The 19,833-nt window shown below is 40.5% G+C and overlaps 1 protein-coding gene across 2 annotated transcripts in view; it reads left to right on the forward strand.

The window, feature by feature from the left end:
* SLC15A1 (solute carrier family 15 member 1) overlaps positions 1-16,988 on the forward strand; it is a 33,383-nt gene extending 16,395 nt beyond the window's left edge. For both annotated transcript variants that reach the window (XM_068166366.1, XM_068166279.1), the window contains 15 exons: positions 720-802; positions 3,704-3,790; positions 4,700-4,789; positions 6,172-6,216; positions 6,332-6,364; positions 6,510-6,598; positions 8,604-8,685; positions 9,636-9,761; positions 11,544-11,693; positions 12,160-12,209; positions 12,799-12,909; positions 13,018-13,114; positions 13,571-13,717; positions 14,641-14,748; positions 16,095-16,988. In XM_068166366.1, the coding sequence (XP_068022467.1) occupies positions 720-802; positions 3,704-3,790; positions 4,700-4,789; positions 6,172-6,216; positions 6,332-6,364; positions 6,510-6,598; positions 8,604-8,685; positions 9,636-9,761; positions 11,544-11,693; positions 12,160-12,209; positions 12,799-12,909; positions 13,018-13,114; positions 13,571-13,717; positions 14,641-14,748; positions 16,095-16,280 (1,484 nt within the window). In that variant the 3' untranslated portion in view covers positions 16,281-16,988. The remainder of the gene's footprint in view (positions 1-719; positions 803-3,703; positions 3,791-4,699; positions 4,790-6,171; positions 6,217-6,331; positions 6,365-6,509; positions 6,599-8,603; positions 8,686-9,635; positions 9,762-11,543; positions 11,694-12,159; positions 12,210-12,798; positions 12,910-13,017; positions 13,115-13,570; positions 13,718-14,640; positions 14,749-16,094) is intronic.
* The last annotated feature ends 2,845 nt before the right edge of the window (positions 16,989-19,833 follow it).

The following is a 19,833-nucleotide window of genomic DNA, read 5'->3' on the forward strand; positions in this document are numbered from 1 at the left end:
AGCTGTATTGGTGGGTCAGTATTTTTCAAACACCTGCATTTTTACCAGCTGCACCATGGGTTGCTCCAAGTCTTTCTGCTGCAACACAGACCAAGAAACTGGAGGGTGTCAGTATATACCACAGTACCCCTTGTGTTTCTGGTCCTGAGCAGGAGCCCACCTAGAGTGGGCCTTCAGCTACTATCCATCCTATCTTGCCTGTATACCAAATACAGGGTGGACAGCAGCTGTGGGGGTCTGCCTGTGTCCTGATGAGCAGGTAGGAGGGTGAGGCCTGGGAATGGGAGCTGAGGACCTACATTTCAGGCAGAGCTTCACATGTCTCTGTATAGCATGATCTGCAGTGTCCTGGAGTCCTGCAAAGGAGCTTGTAAAGCTGTTTCAATCTGGTACAGCAAGGCTGGAGCTGAAGTCCTAAATGGCTTTTGTTTTTACCATCCCTCAATTAAGCTAACATCCTGCTGAGGACTTACCTATGAATTTACAGATTTAGCCCTTTGTCTTAAATATGAGAAATCTGCTGGCCTGAATTTGATTTTTTTTTTTTTTTCCTCCCCCCCCCCCCCATACACTAATCTGCCAGTAGGCAATTTTGTTGCTCCTTAGCAGGCTTATTCCCCCACAATCTAACTATTCCACTGTTAGTTTCCATACCAAATTATTTGTCACTATTTTCAATTAGTCCTGAGTTGTTACTGATTTCTGTTTGTATATTGTAGTTGTGTTCGTAGCTGGAAGTAGAATGTACAAGAAAACTAAACCTCAAGGAAATATAATGATTCAAGTTTCCAAATGCATTGGAGTAAGTATTGTTTTTATTCCCATACACCCTAAGTGCTATTTTAAAGTCTGTTCAGTAAATTTGCCAAAATCAGAAATCTGTCATAATATGGAAAAAGCTTCTGAAGTTTTTGACTTTTCCTTACAGAAGGCTTCTTACTGACCCCTCTAGCCTGCCTTTTTATTTATGTGGGGTAAAAGTAAATTCATGCACAAAGAAAACAAAGTAAGTAGTCAGTGCCATGTAAAGTCTTATCCCAACTTCCACATAGGTGCACCTGTATGCAGCCCTATAAGAGTCAAGGCCTGAGTCAAGAGCAGTATATCTTATCAGCAAAAATTTACTGCTTATTAAAGAGTGTATTTTACAATGCAGTGGTATATTGATCCTGACTGTGTTAGGGAGATTAAAGGAGTTATGTCAGTGCAAGCCTGCAAGGAAGTGAGCTAAATCTGTATGAATAGCACTGCATGTCTCAATTTTGAGATTAGGGGATTTTTTTTTTTTATTTATGAAAATTCATTTATGGGAAAAAAAATAATTTGCATTCTTCATGCAGATCTGTCACCTTATTAAAGCTCAGACCCTTGTCTTCTAATTCCTGTTAAAACCAAATCTCTATAGGTGATTTTTGGCTGTTTCTTTGAATGCTGTCCCTAGAGTCCAGCTCAGCCCTACATGTTATTCCATGCAGGAAATCTTAGGAGTTCTTCAGGCCTGTATTTATCTATATTCAGTGTCAAGATCACCCAGAGTGCCATCATATGATACATACAGACAAGCAGGTTATCAGGCCTAGTCAGCATGGGTTTATGAAATGCAGGTCCTGTCTGACTGATCTGATCTCCTACAAGAAGGTGACCTGCCTAGTGGAAGGGGGAAGGGCTGTGGGCCTTGTCTAGCTCAACTTTACTAAAGCCTATGACACTATCTCCCACAGCATTCTCCTTTAGAAACTCATGGCACAAGGCTTGGATAAGTACATTCTGCACTGGATAAAAAATCTGGCCAAGAAAGCCAGTTGCACCCTGGCTTGTATTGGAAACACACCTGCCTGGTTGATGTGGGGAAGGCTGTTGATGTATTCTACCTGGAGTTCAGAAAGGCCTTTGACACCATTCCTCACAGCAAACTCCTGGCCAAGCTGTCAGCTCGTGGCTTGGACAGCAGCACTCTGTGCTGGGTTAGGAACTGGCTGGAGGGCTGAGCCCAGAGAGTGGCGGTGAATGGTGCCACATCCAGCTGGAGGCCAGTCACTAGTGGTGTCCCCCAAGGATCAGTGCTGGGCCCCATCCTGTTCAATATCTTTATTGATGATCTGGATGAGGGGATTGAGTCCATCATCAGTAAATTTGCAGACAACCCCAAGTCGGGAGCAGGTGTTGATCTGTTAGAGGGTAGGAGAGCTCTGCAGATGGACCTTGACAGGCTGGACAGATGGGCAGAGTCCAACATGATTGCATTCAACAAGTCCAAGTGTCGGCTACTGCACTTTGATCACAACAACCCCATGCAGTGCTACTGGCTGGGGTCAGAGTGGCTGGAGAGCAGCCAGACAGAAAGAGACCTGGGAGTACTGATTGACAGCCAGCTGAACATGAGCCAGCAGTGTGCCCAGGTGGTCAAGAAGGCCAATGGCATCCTGGCCTGTATCAGGAACAGTGTGGTCAGCAGGAGCAGGTAGGTCATTCTGCCCCTGTACTCAGCACTGGTTAGGTCACATCTTGTGTACTGTGTCCAGTTCTGGGCCCCTCAGATTAGGAAGATGTTGAGTTGCTGGAATGTGTCCAGAGAAGGGCAACAAAGCTGGTGAGGGATTTGGAGCACAGCCCTATGAGGAGAGGCTGAGGGAGCTGAGATTGTTTAGCCTGGAGAAGAGGAGGCTCAGAGGAGACTTTATTGCTGTCTACAACTACCTGAAGGGAGGTTGTAGCCATGAGGGGGTTGGTCTCTTCTGCCAGGCAACCAGCACCAGAAAAAGAGGATGCTGTCTCAAGCTGCACCAGGGGAAGTTTAGGCTCGAGGTGAGGAGAAAGTTCTTCACTGAGAGAGTTGCTTGCCATCGGAATGGGCTGCCCAGGGAGGTGGTTGAGTCACCGTCCCTGGAGGTGTTCAAGAGGGGATTGGACGTGGCACTTGGTGCCATGGTTTAGTAGTTATGAGGTCTTGGATGACAGGTAGGACTTGTTGATCCTTGAAGTCTTTTCCAACCTTATCGATTCTATGAATCTATGAACAGGGAGGTGGTCATCCCCCTGTACTCAGTACTGATGAGGCCACTGATGACAAATGAGAGGACTAGAGGAAACAGTTAGAAGCTGTGTCAGGGGAGGTTTAGGCTAGATATTAGGAAATATTTCTTTGCTGAAAGCGTTAACCAACATTGGTATGGTCTGCCTAGGACAGCAGTGGAGTCACCATCTCTGGGGGTATTTAAGTAGCTTGTGGACATGGTACTTAAGCACATAGTTCAGTGTTGACCCTTCAGTACCAGGTTGAGGATTGGATGATCTTGGAGGTCTCTTTCAAATAGATGTATTCTGGGAAGATATGAGGAATATCTACAAGATACAGCTTCTGATAGTGGAACGTACACTTAAATCCATTCAGCTCTGAATCTGTGCATATGATGGTCTTCTATTTATTGGTGTACATAAGTCTGAAATAGGTGAGTCTTCAAATTCTGAAAAACAACCCACAATGAGACTACTCTGAGCTGTTTGGTTCACATAATCTCAGGTGTGTGCTCCATGCAGCCTGAAACTTTAAATGTAATATTCCCTTATCTTAGAATAGTTAAGAGAAGTAATTCACCTTTAGCACTCTAAACACTAAAAACAGGAGTGTCATCTTTAATGACAAAGTTTATTGCACTTAGAAGTTTGCTTAATAGCATAAAAAATTTTTTTTTTCTCTCCTCAGTTTGCCATCAAAAACAGGTTTCAGCATCGCAGCCGGGAGTTCCCCAAGAGAGAGCACTGGCTGGACTGGGCAAGTGAGAAGTATGATGTAAGTCCTACATAAGCACTCCTGTGATGGGCATCCTCTCATGCTGGGTAAATAGTTTTGGGCCCCTCAATAATTCAGAAGCTAATGGTCCAGACAAACCTCTGTGGCCCTCTGGGGTTGTAGGTTATCTGCTCAACTGTAGTGGGAGAAAGTTGTGTGAGTTCATGTTCTGTGATGGTAGGCTGTTCAGGGAAATTCAAGGGGGATGGAGAAGACTGTTTCCCTTGAGCAAACACAAGCACCTATTCATTTTTGAGTTAAAATAGCAAATGTTATCCTTGTCAACCTTGTTACTCTTAAACTGGCTTCAGACAGAAATATGCTGGTTTCATGAATGCAGAAGGGAAAAATAGGCATGATGTTAACTGGCACAGTTAATGCAGAAGGCTGTAACACTTGTTGGGAACAAATTGGAATCATGCTTGGGAATCTCAGTTGAAGTGGATAAATTCTTCATTTCTCTGGCCTCAAATGCTCCTTACCACGAGTCTGTTTTCCAGCCACATCTCTTGTCTTCTATCTGCCCTATCCCATTGTCAATGGTAGCACAGACCTTAGCCTTTATTTTTCTTTTGCCTCTATGCAATTTTCCTATTTCTAAATGTATTCCTCAGTCACATGTTGTTCAAATGCCTCCTTCCTAGAAAAATGGCACAGCTGTGTTAAATCTAATGCTTCCATCAGCATACATGCTGAGACAGAAGGTCTCTTTAACACCTGTTTCACCTTTAACTGACAGCCCTTCCCACACCTACTTTGTTCTTTTTAACAGAAATCAGCAGAAGTACTCAGAACACAGAAGTTTAGTATGTGGGTAGACATGACATGATGTGTCTTTAACTGCTGTTGTGCTGCAAATCTGCAACTCTCTTTTTTGACCCATTCATCTGTGTAATTTGTTTGCTGCAGAAACGACTGATTGTTCAGATTAAGATGGTGCTGAAAGTGCTTTTCCTTTATATTCCTCTCCCCATGTTCTGGGCACTTTTTGACCAGCAGGTAAAGTAGAAATTATTTGGATTGGCAATTAGAGCTGTACCAAGTCACTCTATATGTACTCTGAGGTCACCAGACACAAAAGGTGCCTGTTGGAGGATGGAAAAATAATGCTTTGTAAATTTTTTAACTTGGTTCTGATATGAATGGCTAGTCACTGAGTCATGCTAGCACGGAATGGTCTGCAGCCAGGGGAAACTTAGTGTATCTGGACATGGCCAGAACTGGTTCAGCGACTGAGGCCTCTCCAAATCTCCTGTTGGCCAGGACTTGGAGGATGAAACAGTTATGTAAGGCTTTCTTAGTTCTGATGTTTCTTTAACCATCAGTTGTGAGATGAAATGTAGGATCCCTCTATAAATCCTTTGGAGAATCAGGGTTGAAATGACCTGGGGGTCATAAGAGCAGGCTGGATGATGCTCTGGCCAGCCTGATCTAGTGTAGGGTGTCCCTGCCCATGGCAGGGGGGTTGGAACTAGATGATCCTTGTGGTCCCTTCCAACCCTGAATGAAAATATGAAACTATGGGGGCTAGTTTGCTTATCTCTCAAACTTGTAAATAACTTGCACCCTTAAACAGAAGTATAAGCCTATAATTCCCATTCAAGAAAGGGGTTCATGAAAGCAGGCTTTCATAGTTAAGTACTGAAGTATGAATTCAGGAGGACATCTGAGAGAAATGGGCTGAAAGCTTTATCCAAGGCAGACTGCAGGAAGTTGGATCTAGATTGTGCTGCTTTAGTCTAGTACCAGTGAGCTCTAACTGTCAGTGTGAGCTTGCAAATGGCCAACTCTGATATAACATTCAGAACAAAATACTCATTTCTTAAGTAATAACTTGTATCTCAGATAGTTGTATCTTGTGGGTATTTAAAGACTTGGGCCACAGATGCAGTGATGCACGATCCTGTCTCACCCTGGGCTCGGACTGAAAATCAGCATCACTTGACCCAATCATAGGCAGGTTTTCTGGGCAGAGGGCTCCCAGTCCTGGCTTGGCTGCTCACTGTTGGGCTGTGTGAAGGAAGAATGGACGTGCCAATGGTGTGGGTGCTTGGGCTCAGGCAGAGGCAGCACAAAGGTACTTGGATGGTTTCTGTGCACAGCATGACAGTGTTCTGTGCAAGATGTCCCTGCCATCTCTCCAGCTAATCTCTGCATCTAAATTGTTTTCCACTCCATTTCATGAAATTAATAAATGAAGTCAAATGGTCTGCAAAGATCACTTTGTTTAAATATTTACGTTGCAGAGTAAGAATACTTCAAGCTAGCTGTTTTTATTATTTTATTGCATGTCTTTCCCACTATTTTACTTATAGAAACAATCAAGGGAACTCTGGCAGGTTGATTTACTGTGGCATTTAACTTTTTCTTCTTTTGTTAAGGGCTCAAGATGGACACTGCAAGCCACAACAATGGATGGAAGTTTTGTAGGTTGCTTTTTATTGCTTTTTCTCTTAATTAATATTTACATTTCAGATCAGTTTTACATGTTGTCACAATATTATAACACTTCTTAAAAATTTATTTCTTTTTATTCACCAGGGAGATATTCAGATTCAGCCAGACCAAATGCAGGTACAGTAACCTTCTGGCTGCCCATTTGAAGTACTTCCCAAAGATTACATATATGTATATCCCTTCATTTAGAAAGGGAATTTGAAAAATACTCTTTTTCTTGTCTTGTTTTTGTTTTTTTCTCCCTTCTGTTTATGTTCACCAGACTGTGAATCCAATCCTGATTATTATAATGGTGCCGATTGTAGATACTCTGATATATCCTTTAATCAAGAAATGCAAGATCAATTTTACGTAAGTTGAACCTGACTTCTAACAGAGGCTTATTTTGGTGCTTTCCTCAAACTGCTCTTCCAGCCCTAATATAATATGAGCAAGCATTCAGCTAAGGAGAAAATTGCAGAGTATATAAATTAGGGTTAATACTTTATAGAAATGAAAATTCAAGAAATACAGAATACTGTAGTATGTGACATACAGGCACCACAGTAGAGGAGGAGAATATAATAAACAGTATTTTCCAGTTAAGGGCAAAAGCTTTTGATTGCAGGAAAGATGCTGTTTACTATTTTCCATTTTTCTCATGCCTACCCACTTTCACTTCTGAAGCATAAGAACTACAAAACACATCCTTAGCATGTCACGTTTGGGGCTTTAAAACTCTGTGAGACAAGGTATTTCCTCTTCAGTTCCAGTGAAGCATGCTTCTAGGTGTAGCTTCAGAGGGCATTACACACTGTTTTTATCACAGTATTACCAAAGTTGGAAGAGACCTCAAAGATCATCAAGTCCAATCTGTCACCACAGACCTCATGACTAGACCATGGCACCAAGTGCCACATCCAATCCCCTCTTGAACCCTCCAGGGACGATGACTCCACCACCTCCCTGGGCAGCCTATTCCAATGGCAAACGACTCTCTCCTCACCTCGAGCCTAAACTTCCCCTGGCACAGCTTGAGACTGTGTTTTCTTGTTCTGGTGCTGGTTGCTTGAGAGAAGGGACCAACTCCCTCCTGGCTACAATTTCCCTTCAGGTAGTTGTAGAGAGCAATGAGGTCTCTCCTGAGCCTTCTCTTCTCCAGGCTAAACAATCTCAGCTCCCTCAGCCTCTCCTCATAGGGCTTGTGCTCAAGGCCTCTCACCAGCCTTGTTGCCCTTCTCTGGACACCTTCAATTATTGGTAATGAAGTGACTAACGCTTGGAAGCTGGAGAGGCAGAAGAGAATATGGTTCTTAAAACAATTGTCATAGGTCTGATTTTTCCATACAATTATGAAGAACTGGGAGGGTGTGCTGTGCTGGAAACTCATTCATGTTTGGGTACTCTACATCTAGCAAACAATGCCATACATCGTAGAATGGTTTGGGTTGGAAGGAAACTTGAAGATCACATAGTTGCAACTTCATGCCATGGGCATAACTTCCACCATAACAGCTTGCTCAAGGCTTCATCCAACCTGACCGTAAATGTTTCCAGGGAGGGGGCATCCACAACGTCCCTGGGCAACCTGTTCCAGGGTCTCACCATCCTCATTGTAGAAAGTTATTTCTAATGTCTAATCTAAATACACCCTTTTCCAGCTTAAAGCCTTTTCCTATCACTACAAGCCCTTATAAATGGTCCCTTCCCAGCTTTTTTGTAAGACCCCTTCAGGTTGTGGAAGGTTATTACAAAGTCTCCCTGGAGTCTTCTCTGCTTCAGGCTGAGTAGCCCAAACTCTTGCAGTTGTCCTCAAAGGGAACCTCCAGCCCCCTGATCATCTTGTGGCTCCCCTCTGGACCTGCTCCAACAATTCTGTTCCTTCAAATATCTACCTTAAATTTACCCTTAAAGCTCACCTGAATGTCAATAGATGTCTCCTAATTCAATGTATTTCTCTCACTTCTTTGTTCATTGTTGTTTTGATTTAAACACAGCAATATGGGCACAAGTTTTTACCCCTTTAAAATGAGGCATAACTTCTTGACTTTTTATTGTTTTAAGCTAGCAGCTACTAGATAGTTGGAGTCTTTTTTTTCTGCAGATCAAACTTTTTCAGAATCTTAATTAGATTCAGTCAATATTTGAGCCTAGTAGATGCAGAGTAACAGGTTAAGATGCTGCAGGAAATATGTAATTCCTGATAGTGTAACTATGAATTCAGAGGTACCCACTTTCTGTAACACGACCATCTCAAGTAGTGATAATGTGCTAGTTGTGGCCATTTGAATTTCCTACTGTGCAATACCAAACTAACAGCTGAAGCTTTGAATTGATACTTGTCTTGATATTCACATGTGCCTTGTTGCTGTTCTAGGCCCCTGAGAAAGATGACTGTTGGTATGTTCCTTGCAGCTATGGCTTTTGTGGCTGCTGCCCTTGTTCAGGTGCAAATAGATGTAAGTATTTGTCAATACAGAATGAAATGCATTTAGTGGGAAAATGAGCTAAGTAGAGAAAGGGGAAGTATTGAGGCATATTGCAATAGTGTGATTAGAATAATTAACTAGCTATGAACATTATCCTGCAAAACATCTCCTCTGCCATTAATGTAAATCATGCATTAAAGGCAACCAAGTTTTTAAACTGAGACTAAAAGCTGAAAACCAGAGATCTGTTTGGCTTACCAGGCTGCTACTGATTTGTATTTCTGATCTCTACCTGATTTTTTTAGACTGGAAGCATGACAGCCTGAGAAGCATCATCACAGCATGGGGAAAAATCATACCTCTTTAGGGTAGAATTCATCACACCTAACTTTCCTTGCCATGAAAGGGAGGTGCTATGCCTGAACCAGATGAAGGTTTCCCCTGTAGCTGAGGTGTTGGCAAAACATCTGGGGAGTGATCCATTGCATTTCAAGATCTGAAGAATAGAATCTCCAGAAGTTTGGTTTCTCTGGGCTATCACACTAGACAGTACCCATATATGCCTCTGTCCAACTCAGTAGCACCAGCGCTGGGGGAGAATGAATTAGAACATATTGAAGAAACCCAGGAAGCCATAGGATGCAGGAAAAAGCCATTCTTTGAACTGCACAGTGGTCTTGGTAGAGGCAGCATGCTGCAGGACATAAAGAGGAACCATATCTGGCCATGGAAGCACTGCTGTGGATGAGAGACTTCTTTCCTGAGGCAGCAGTAAGGCAGCTTGTGAGAATAGCAAAAAAAAATCCCATTATTAAAAATTGCATCCCTCCTGAAAATCGCTGCTTATTAGATAAATGTTAATTTTCATCAGGAGATAATATTAAGATCATAGTAATTATAGTACTTTCTCCATATGATTTGGGTTAGGATACTGATTTATTTTTTACCTTTTTTTTTTTAACTTACTTTCTGTCTTACAGAAAACTATCCCAGTCTTCCCTACAGCTAACCAATCCCAAATCAAAATAATAAACCTAGGCACTTTTGAAGCAGATGTTAAATTTGAGCCTCAACTTTACAGTGTGAATCTAAAACCTTTGGAGTGGGTAAGTGAGTTGCGGAATAGCAAATTAAATAGCCATCCAGAGGGACCTGGACAAGCTTGAGAGGTTGTTCTGTGTGAACCTCATGAGGTTTAGCAAGGCCAAGAGCGCCTGTGCTGGAGCAATTATTACTATCAGTATAGGCTGGGGAATGATGGGATTGAAAGCAGCCCTGTGGGGAAGGTCTCTTAGGTACTAGCGTGGGCTAGTAGCCCAGAAAGTCAACCATATCCTGGGCTGCATCACAAGAAGCATGGCCAGTATGTCAAAGGAGGTGATTCTGTCCTTCTAGTCTGCTCTGGTGGGTGGTGACATTACTTGGAGTACTGTGTCCAGCTCTGGAGTCCTTAGCCCAGACAGGTTTCACAGGTTGTGAAACATTCAAAGTCAGGTCGTTTGGGGCTCTAAGCAACTTGATTTAGTTGAAGATGCCACTGCTTGCTGCGGGAGGGGTTTGGACTAGGTAATCTTTAAAGATTGCTTCCAACCCAAACTATTCTATGCATTTATGACAAAAACAGGGCAAATCAAAGTTTACATGTGTTACTTCTGAAAGAGTCTTACCTAGTGGTTCAAAATTAATTATTTTCTAGGCAGTCTTATTAATTCAAATAATGGTAGAATGCAGTGTTACTTGTAAACACAGTGAACAAAGAAATGATAACTTTCAGTGTTCTCAGTAGTTCTAGTTTCTTTTGGCAAGAGTACTTTTAAGAAACTCAATAGTGATTTTGAACTAATTGAAAATCTTACTCTTGATAAGATGTGCCATTTCTTAATGGTGGAAACACTCCTTCCTTCAGAAAAAGTCTATTCAGCTCTAGTAAGTCTCTGCTCTTACTATGAATGACCCCTTACTCAAACAAGGAGCTTTTCCTGTGGCTCTCTCATGTATTAATCTTCAGATTTGTTGCTAACGTTTCCAACCTCTGTTACAGCACAGACTTGGTAGCCCTGTTGACAGTGAAATGTGGAGCTGATGGACTTTTTCAATTAATAATGGGTCTTAGGAAGTATGTTCTCTGATAGCCTGCAGTCCTTTTTCCATATAAGAGGAAGAACTTTATTCCATCCTCCTTTAAATTTGCCATGCATAGAAACTAATCTGAGGAGAAAGGGCCACTGAAATTCTATGTAGATGTGGCATTCATAACCACAGTGCATACCTGAAAATGAAGGGTGTAAAATGCTTCAGTCTCTACCACAGATACTTCATAATCTAGGTGGTTCGGATTATAAAATGTTTTTTTTCAATTTTTCCCAAATTATTTCAATACTAATTAACATGCTTGTTAACATTTTAAGTGTTTTATGCAAATGAAATATTTAGACTACTTAAAACACCCTGGTGCTAGTCACTCCTGTTATGCTGAAACCATATTCAGTTTGTGTTTGCATTTGCATCTCTTAGGAGTGCCGTTTGGACAAATATCACGCTGTAATTTATGCTAGTGCTGTGGCTAAACAGAATTTTACTTGGTAGTGGTAGGAAGCCTAATTTGCTTGGAGCAACTAATACAAAGGATAACGTAATAGTTATTTGATAATGCTTGTGTGAAGCTTGTGTTAACTTTGAAGTATGTCTAATGAAAGAAAATTATAAAAAATAATTATCACATTAAATTGGTGCTTGATGTCAAAAAAGTGAAATTAGGAGATGCTCACGTTCTCTGGCCGTTAAAGTAACACACACAAACTTCTGTCCCCCTGAAGTCACAGTCCTTCAATGGTGTACATAGATATACAGTTGCATGGAAGTTCACAGCAATTTGTTTGTCTTTGTAGACAGGCTATGTGACGCTTGAGGTATCCGAGGTGCAATCGTTAAACATAATTTCTGGGAATAACGTTATAAATGAATCTATCAGGTTGCCAGGGGGAGAACGTCACACTCTTGGAATTAGAAATAATGCAACACACCTTGAACCTATGTGGGTAAGTCTGCTCAATTCCCAAGATATGCATTATGTCTTAGCAGCTATGTGGAGTGTGTGAAGCTGAGAGGATAAGTTCTGAGTGTCTTTCCCCTTTCATTGGTTTTCTGTCTCTCCCTGTCTCTGCTGGTACCAGTGAAATGTGTGAGCTGTAGAGAGCAGAGCAGGATGTTGTTGTTGGGGGTTTTTTTGTTTGTTTTGGTTGGTGCCTTTTTGTGTGTGTGTGTTTTGGGTTTTGTTTTATTTTATCAAAATGTAAAAAATAAATTACCAACTTAGAATTACCTTGACAAACTTTCACCAACATTTAACACGTGGACATGTGCTGTTTTGTAGTAGACATATCCTAGTAAGATTCTGGGATGTTGCTCTGAAGCCTCTGTTTATTCTCATTGCTATATAGTAGTGCATGTTTAAGATGTTCACGAATGCCAACAAAGTATGCTGATAATGGTCTCTCCCACCAGCTGTTTGACAATGTCACATCAAAGCCAAAAGAAGGAAAAAATCTCATCAGGTACAGTTTCTTTGGCTCCTAAATTTTGGCAGTGGTGCAACTTTTCAACATGCCTCCTGAGTAGAGTCGTCTTGCTTAACATTTTTCTGTGCTGTAGGAATTCTCTACTTTCTGGACTCTACACTTAATGTTCAGGGGTTGTAGGAACTTCTGGGGCATGGTTCTGAGCTATCTTGTGTATCTATTTGTAGTACAATATGGCCGAAACAGGAAGTGTACTTTTCACTCAATTTGTCTAGACATTTTGTAAAGAGCTAGCACAGTTTGCATATCTATACCTCTGTTTTAATCTTGGGGAAGAAATATCCTACTGATGCTGCTTTTCTTCTACATCTTCCATTTGCAAATACATTTTGTTTGCTGCTTGTAACTGAAGGCTTGCTTTTGATATCAGCCCACCGCCTGCTTAGGATGATACGGGCCTCCTAGCTTTCTTCTGCTTTAGCTACACTTTAAGAGATTTAGAGGTTTGCTTTTCAAAAATGTTAATTGACAGAGACAAAAGGGGAAAACCTGATGCTTGTTGTGCTGTTCAGTATGTCATCAGAAGTCTTTTTGTTTAATATTTCATGACTCTTGCATTTTAAAGGTTCCTAAACAATTTGCCTGATATTCTTACCAACGTCACTATGGGTGACACTTCTTTTGGAACACTGATGCCTTATTCTGTCAGTGATTACATCCTCTTCACAGGAGGAAGGTAAGCGTTTAAATTCATGCTTGTCCTTGGAAAAAGACATTGGAACTTTTTTTTGTGCTACATAATACTCACAATTATCTATGGTCTGAACTTTGCTTTTATTTTCAGGAGAGAGGATATTACAGCTATTAATAATTTGGTCCCTTGTTCACTGCTTTCAGAATCACTTGGATTTGGCAGTGCCTATACCATTATAATTAACAAGGTGAGTTACTTGTGCCATTGGATGGACAAGACAGAATTAATTTTCACATCAATATTTTCTTTTAAAAAAACCCAACCAACCAAAGAAAACCAAAACACAACACCACCAAAAAGATGTTTGCAGCATTATCCCTCTTGCCCTTAATTGCATATATGATAGAATTCTGGTATGTTAAGCAGAACATAAAACTATTGTTAACTATAAAAATAGTGGTGGGAAATAATATAATGTAAGCATTCATGTTCCCTACTAACACCCTTAAATCATTAGCCTTATTAGACACTAAGGATTTGTATGAAGTCTGCTGTAAAATAACTATTACTTTGTAAGTATACAGTGTTTTGTATAGACTACTTCGTATTTATCCAGAACTTGGAGGTGATCTAGAATTATTTAGAGGGCCTCTGGTGTATGGACTCTTTATCTCTATTCATAATGTACTATTTTAATTTTTAGTGTTTTGGATCAGATCTTAATGTAACATACTCTGAAGATATCCCACCCAATACAGTCCATATGGCTTGGCAAATCCCCCAGTATTTTATACTTACATGTGCAGAAGTAGTCTTCTCTGTCACAGGGCTGGAGTTTTCATACTCACAGGTAGGTTTTGCTCTTCAGAACTCTCACTGTGTTAAGAATCCTGGTGCAAACTAATTTTTTCTGTGATCTATTGTTTTTAAGTGGTGGTTCTATATTGCTGCTTGGTTTACACTGTTTTGTCCCTCAGAGCTCCCTAGCAAGACTATAGGCTGGTATAAGTTAGCCTTGTTTCAATAGCATTCAATGTTTTCCACGAAGCTATGCTGAAATATGTAATTTGACAGTTATAACCACCAATCCTCAAATCTCCTTCTCACATGTGACTATCCACTCAAAGTAAGTGGAACTATACTGCTGCTGTAAAAGCAAACTGGAGAGCCCTAAAATTAAATGAACAAGTACTGAGACCTTGTCTTCACAACTTCCTCTATACAGTCTTTAGCGGCAGTTTAATTATACACTCTTAATTCCTTTTGTCTTCCAACTGCAGTTCATTAGCAATGTGCCTTTCTTGTCTTAATTCCAAGTCTATAGACTGCAGAGATGGAATTGTTATAAGATGTGGATAGCTAGACCATGATGCACAATTTTCTTCATTTAATGTGTTCCCTGGTAGTTACTTGGTGTGCACAAAGGGAAAGGTATTTGAGTTAGTACTAGTAATCTCTTGTTCCTCAAAGCCTGTTTAATTCCCCAGCAATTTTTAATTTAAAATAAAACCAAAAAATCACCACCACCAAAACCCAGGAACAAACAAACAAGAATCCAAACAATAACAAAAAACCCCAAACCAAATCAAACAAACAAAAAAAACTGCCACAAAAAAAAAAAACCACCAAAACAAATAACCCAGAAAAACCCCACCAACTAACACAACACAAAACCCACCAAGAAATCCTCCTCTCTTCAGAGAACCAGTGCAGTAAACATCAGAAAATAAGTGATAGCAGTGTGTGACTAAAACTTGTTTCTTACTTCTATAGGCTCCAGCAAATATGAAGGCAGTGCTGCAGGCAGGGTGGCTGCTGACAGTTGCTGTAGGTAACATACTTGTCCTTATAGTGGCAAGGGCATCCACACTCAATGAGCAGGTAAGCACACAAGTATAGTAGTATAGTATCAGTCAGGGTTGGAAGGGACCACAAGGATCATCTAGTTCCAACCCCCCCTGCCATGGGCAGGGACACCCTACACTAGATCAGGCAATCAAGCAATCAGTGTGCTATTGTATTACACTATGAAATAACAAGTCTATTTCAGGGGGTTCCTGCATGGTAATTCTCATCCACAACTTCTGAACATTGGCATGTTATGGTGGATTTGCATTTGTAATTGCAGTCCAGGTGGTTAGTGTTAGCTACAAGAGTATACCAGTTGTAGAACTAGTGCTTGGCTAAATCTCATTGAGTATGCAAGTAAGAGCAATGAATATTAATGACCTATTTGGACTAAAACTAATGTTGAAGGCACTTGCAGTTGTGGTAATTTGTCTACTGAAGCCTGTAAGGTTTTGTTGGACTTTTTCCCAACACTTCAAGATGTGTATGTATTTGTACACACACGAAACTTTAAGCAACAAATCCTTTAGCAACAATGATTTTTTTATTATTATTATTTGATTGCCATTCTTAACTCTTGCTTTGTCAGGCTCCATTGCTTTCAAGAAGCAGTTTCTAGCATCTCTACAATATTATTTTTTTTTTTCCTGTTGTGAAAAAGCTGTGAACTTCTGGACAGAAATTCTAGAGTAATGGGCTTGAAACCTACCAGAACTTAGTTCACTAATGAACCTTCTCTTGCATATTTCAGCTTTGCCACACCCCTTCTACTGGTTGCATTGGTTTCAAACATCATTCTGTAGGGCATGAAAACTACAGGCGGGACCTCCTTAAATTACTAGTGGTACTCCCTAATGAATCAAAAAGGATATGTGAGGCAAATTCTGGTTTCAGCTACATTAACCAGACAGAGCAAGAAGCACAGCTGTTGAAGGTTTTCAGGCAGAGGCAGTGCTTTGAAACCACAGTTCTGCTCTTGCTCTCTGACTAGATTTACAGTCAGTAAAAACTACTGACTTAATCTCATTTTAAACCAGGGTGGTGGTAGTCCTGCCTCCACTTATCTAGCCAAAACGAGGGGTTGAATTTCCTTTTCAGTCTTAGTCCATTCCTTTACCTCTGGGAGCAGGGTATTGTAGACGTTTTCAGCATTCACAAACCTTTCGTCTCTTCAGTGAAGGCGGAACTGTTGAATAGGCCTCAGTTCTGAGCTGCTTTCATATGTACTTCCTACATTTAATTCTTTAAGTCATACAATACTTCCTGTGCTTGTTCACTTTCATTTTCTGCATCAACTTTTTTTGCAAACAGTAAAATGGTGTAATTCTTTTGAGGAACAAATATTGATGGATAAATTATGGTGTTTGTTTGTTTTACAGTGGGCAGAATATGTGCTGTTTGCTGCCTTGCTGGTGGCAGTTTGCATCATTTTTGCTGTCATGGCTTATTTTTATACCTATGTTGATCCAAACGAGGTTGAAGCCCAGCTTGATGAGGAAGAAAAGGCAGCCAAAAAGGCCCAACGGCTCTATGAAAATGATGCTGAAGATGTCTCTCGGATGTAAAAGTTGTATTCAACTTGTGTTTGTAAATTAGGTATCCCATTAACTATCTCTGCAGTAAGAGGAACCGGGGTGTCACTAACACCTCTGAATAACGTCTCATGGCAGAGATTAAAAAAACAAAACCAAACACAAACAACACAAACTTAACACAACCTCTCTTGGGAAGCAAGAAGAGGAGATTAGTCTCTCTTCTACTGAGCATGGTATCCTGAAGAAACTCCAGCAGAATTTGCACGCTTAATGTACCTCAAAATTAATACCATAGCATTGAAATACTGAAATTGCACTTGATGTTACTAAATCCTGTGAAAATATGTATTTTTATACTGCATTTCAATTTCATATCATGAAAGAAACAAGTAATGCCAAGAAATAGTAGTTGAAGCCAAGCTGTCTGTATGACCCCCACTAGCATCACTGTTACTTGAAAGCAACAGGTCACATGTGCCTTTCTTTCATACTTTCTTACACATAATGGAAGCAAAGCTCTAGCATTCCTCAGATTCAAATACTGTCTGTGCTCCACACAGCATTAACTTAGATATGCACTGTAATATAATGCTTCATTATAACGTATTGACATATGTCTGTATTATAACATAATTCCTGTTATATTTGTAATTATATATTGATGAAGTGTCCACTTGGATAAACAAATTATGTTTGTAATAAGTGATAGCAATAAAACTTGTGTTGTAACAATGGAAATGGTGTCAGAGTATGATTTACAGTTGCATGTTAACAAAACTTGATACCATCTCTCTGCTGCCTCTTCATATGTGCTCCATCACTTGAAGCTTATTGACAAGTGTCAGTCTATATCTTAATATACCTGTAAAACCCAGCACATTTATAGTACAGAGGACTAAATTTTGCTGCTTAACAGGATTCTGCAACCATGTGGTTCATGGTAGGGAGTGCCAGTGGTCTGTGTATTGTTTGGGGAATTCCTGTATTTAGATTCCTATACTTTTTCCAGCAGCTGGCTTGGATTCCTGGCACCTTCAGTGCCTGGTCAGACTTATAGCTGCTTTGAGACTTGGCTTTCAGCATTCTTATCCTATTTTACAGCATGTCCAGCTTGATATTTGCAAGTGTTTGCATGTACATTGTTTGAATATGTGTGTTTTACAGTTTGAAACTAAAATTCAGTTGTAAACAGAACTTTCCCAAGGTTTTGGAGAGTTCAAGAGGGGTGGACTCCTCAGTTTATATTATAAAAATAAGTCCATCTAATTCAGTTGTTCTGAAGAATAATAACAGGTTAAAATCGTTCCATTGGAGTACTGAAAACCTTCTATCTTGCAGCAGAGTTGTTTTGTGCTCTCTTGGCTGCTGGATCTTGCTGCTTCACTTGTGATATTCAGGCTGTGCTTCCTTCTGACCTTGGGCGTCTTCTATTTGGTTTCTGTAAGAGGTACAAGGGGAAGGAGGAGATTCATCTGGACATCAAGGTAGAGATGCAACCTACCAATGGGCATGTGACAGATAAATTGATATATCTATGGATTCTCTCACAAAGGTTATACATGACTGTGATATTTGTGCTGCTATTAAGTAGGCAAAGTGAATGAAGTCCTTGTGGTATGGTGACAGATGGCTTAAGTGTAAGTATGGTGAGGCCTGGCAGATTGACCACATCACTCTACCTTGTTCTTGGACTGGTAAGCAATACGTGCTTACTATGGTAGAAGCAAGCACTGTATGGTTGGAAACTTACCCAGTACCTCATGCCACTGCATGTAACACCATTCTTGGTCTGGAAAGACAAATCATGTGGAGACACGGAACTCCAGAGAGAACTGAATCAGACAATGGAACTCATTTCAAAAACAGTCTCATAAAAAACTGAGCCAGAGAGCATGGTATCAAGTGGATACACTACATTCCCTACTGTGGATCAGCTGCAGGAAAGATTGATCACAGTGGTTTGCTGAAAACCATCTTAAAGGCAATGGGGTGTGGAACTTTGAAAAACTGGGAGAAACATTTAGCACAAGCAACCTGGTTGGTAAACACTAGAGGTTCTGTAAATTGAGATGGACCAGCTCAGTCAGATCTGTTACAAAAGGTTGAAGGTGATAGAGTTCCTGTTGTTTGTGAAAAGAATCTGTTAGGTAGAAATGTTTGAGTATTTCCTCCTTTGGGTGAAACTAAACCTGTCTGAAGGGTTGTTCCTGATGAAGGACCTGGTCATATATATTGGGTAATGCAAGAAAATGGTGAAATCCAGTGTGTTCCACAAAGAACTTTAGCTGAGAGAGTTTAAGTCCAGGGACCCTCTCCAGATTCCTACTCTGCCCTTGTAAGTAAAATCTAGCACTTGGCTTTTCCCTAGGGTCCTGGTTTGCCTCTGATTTCTAAGTGGGGTAAAGCTATTTTGTAGCTTAGCCCTTTACATTTTCTGACTTTTTGAAATTGAGCCAAAATTGCCCATAAGCATCCTTGTGGAATCCCTGACTGAATTAGAACCTGTAAATAAAATGTAAATAGTTTTGTACATAGTTTTGGGGCAGGGCTTTTGGGAAAATAGAGATATCTATATTATTATAATTCCTTCTTTGTTAAGTTATTCACAATTGAAACAGGCATACAAGTTAGGCAAAACAAATTATCTCACAGCTGTAACCTTACAGGTAGATAGCATCTTCTGTTTGGTATTTGCCCTTGTTAGGTGAAATGTTTGTTTATAGAATCAGAATGGTTTTGACTGGAAGGGACCTTTAGAAAGCCATGCAGTTCCTAACTCCTTGCCATAGGCATGGACACCTTTCACTACATCAGGCTGTTCAAAGCCCTATCCAAATTGGCCTTTATAGGTAGAAAGCCACTGATACTGTAAAATTAGGCGAGGAAAAACCTTCCTCATCTCTTCAGCCCTGTAAAGTAGTATGGAGATAGTTGTATGTGACAAAATGTATGTCTTGACTGCTGACAGGATCTTTTATGTATCTTTTACAGTGATGATACTCTGAAATCAATCAAATCAACAGTGAGAAAGAAATAAAAATGGAAGCTGTGGAAGCTGAATAGCTTGAAAAAAAATGAAAACAATGCAAGAGTTAAGCATGAAATAGAGTGAGGCACTTTCAAAATGCTTGCTGTCAAGCTGCTGTTGCAACCCCTTGTTTGACCTGCTTCTGCTGTTACAGGCAAGTCAAACCCTCATGCAATTAAGATGACATCTCAGCCATGTGCTGATGTGAAACTGTATTCATCCTTCTCCTGTGAGATTCTGCTGACTGTAATGTATGTCTCTGTCAGAGTGCCCTTCCATCTTAGCCCACTATGGCAGTTTAAGGCTGATGCCTAAGAAATTTTCTACAGATCTTGAGTAGAAAGTAGTAGACTGCAAATAAATTACCATTGGAGATAAAGGGAAAATCATAACATCTAAATAATCCCATTGGTCTGATAACTAACAGAAAGTTAGTTGTATAAACTTTTTTCCTCTTTCTTGGCTCTTTAGCTGATACTGGCTGGTGGCTGCTGCTCGGCTATTGCTGACCTTGTCTGTGTTCTTGTATCAAGCTACTCTCTGCTTTTGTCTTTT

Source organism: Melanerpes formicivorus, unplaced genomic scaffold (genome assembly GCF_026170545.1).
Source record: "Melanerpes formicivorus ecotype bairdi unplaced genomic scaffold, bMelFor1.0.p_v2 SCAF_1, whole genome shotgun sequence".
NCBI lineage: Eukaryota > Metazoa > Chordata > Aves > Piciformes > Picidae > Melanerpes > Melanerpes formicivorus.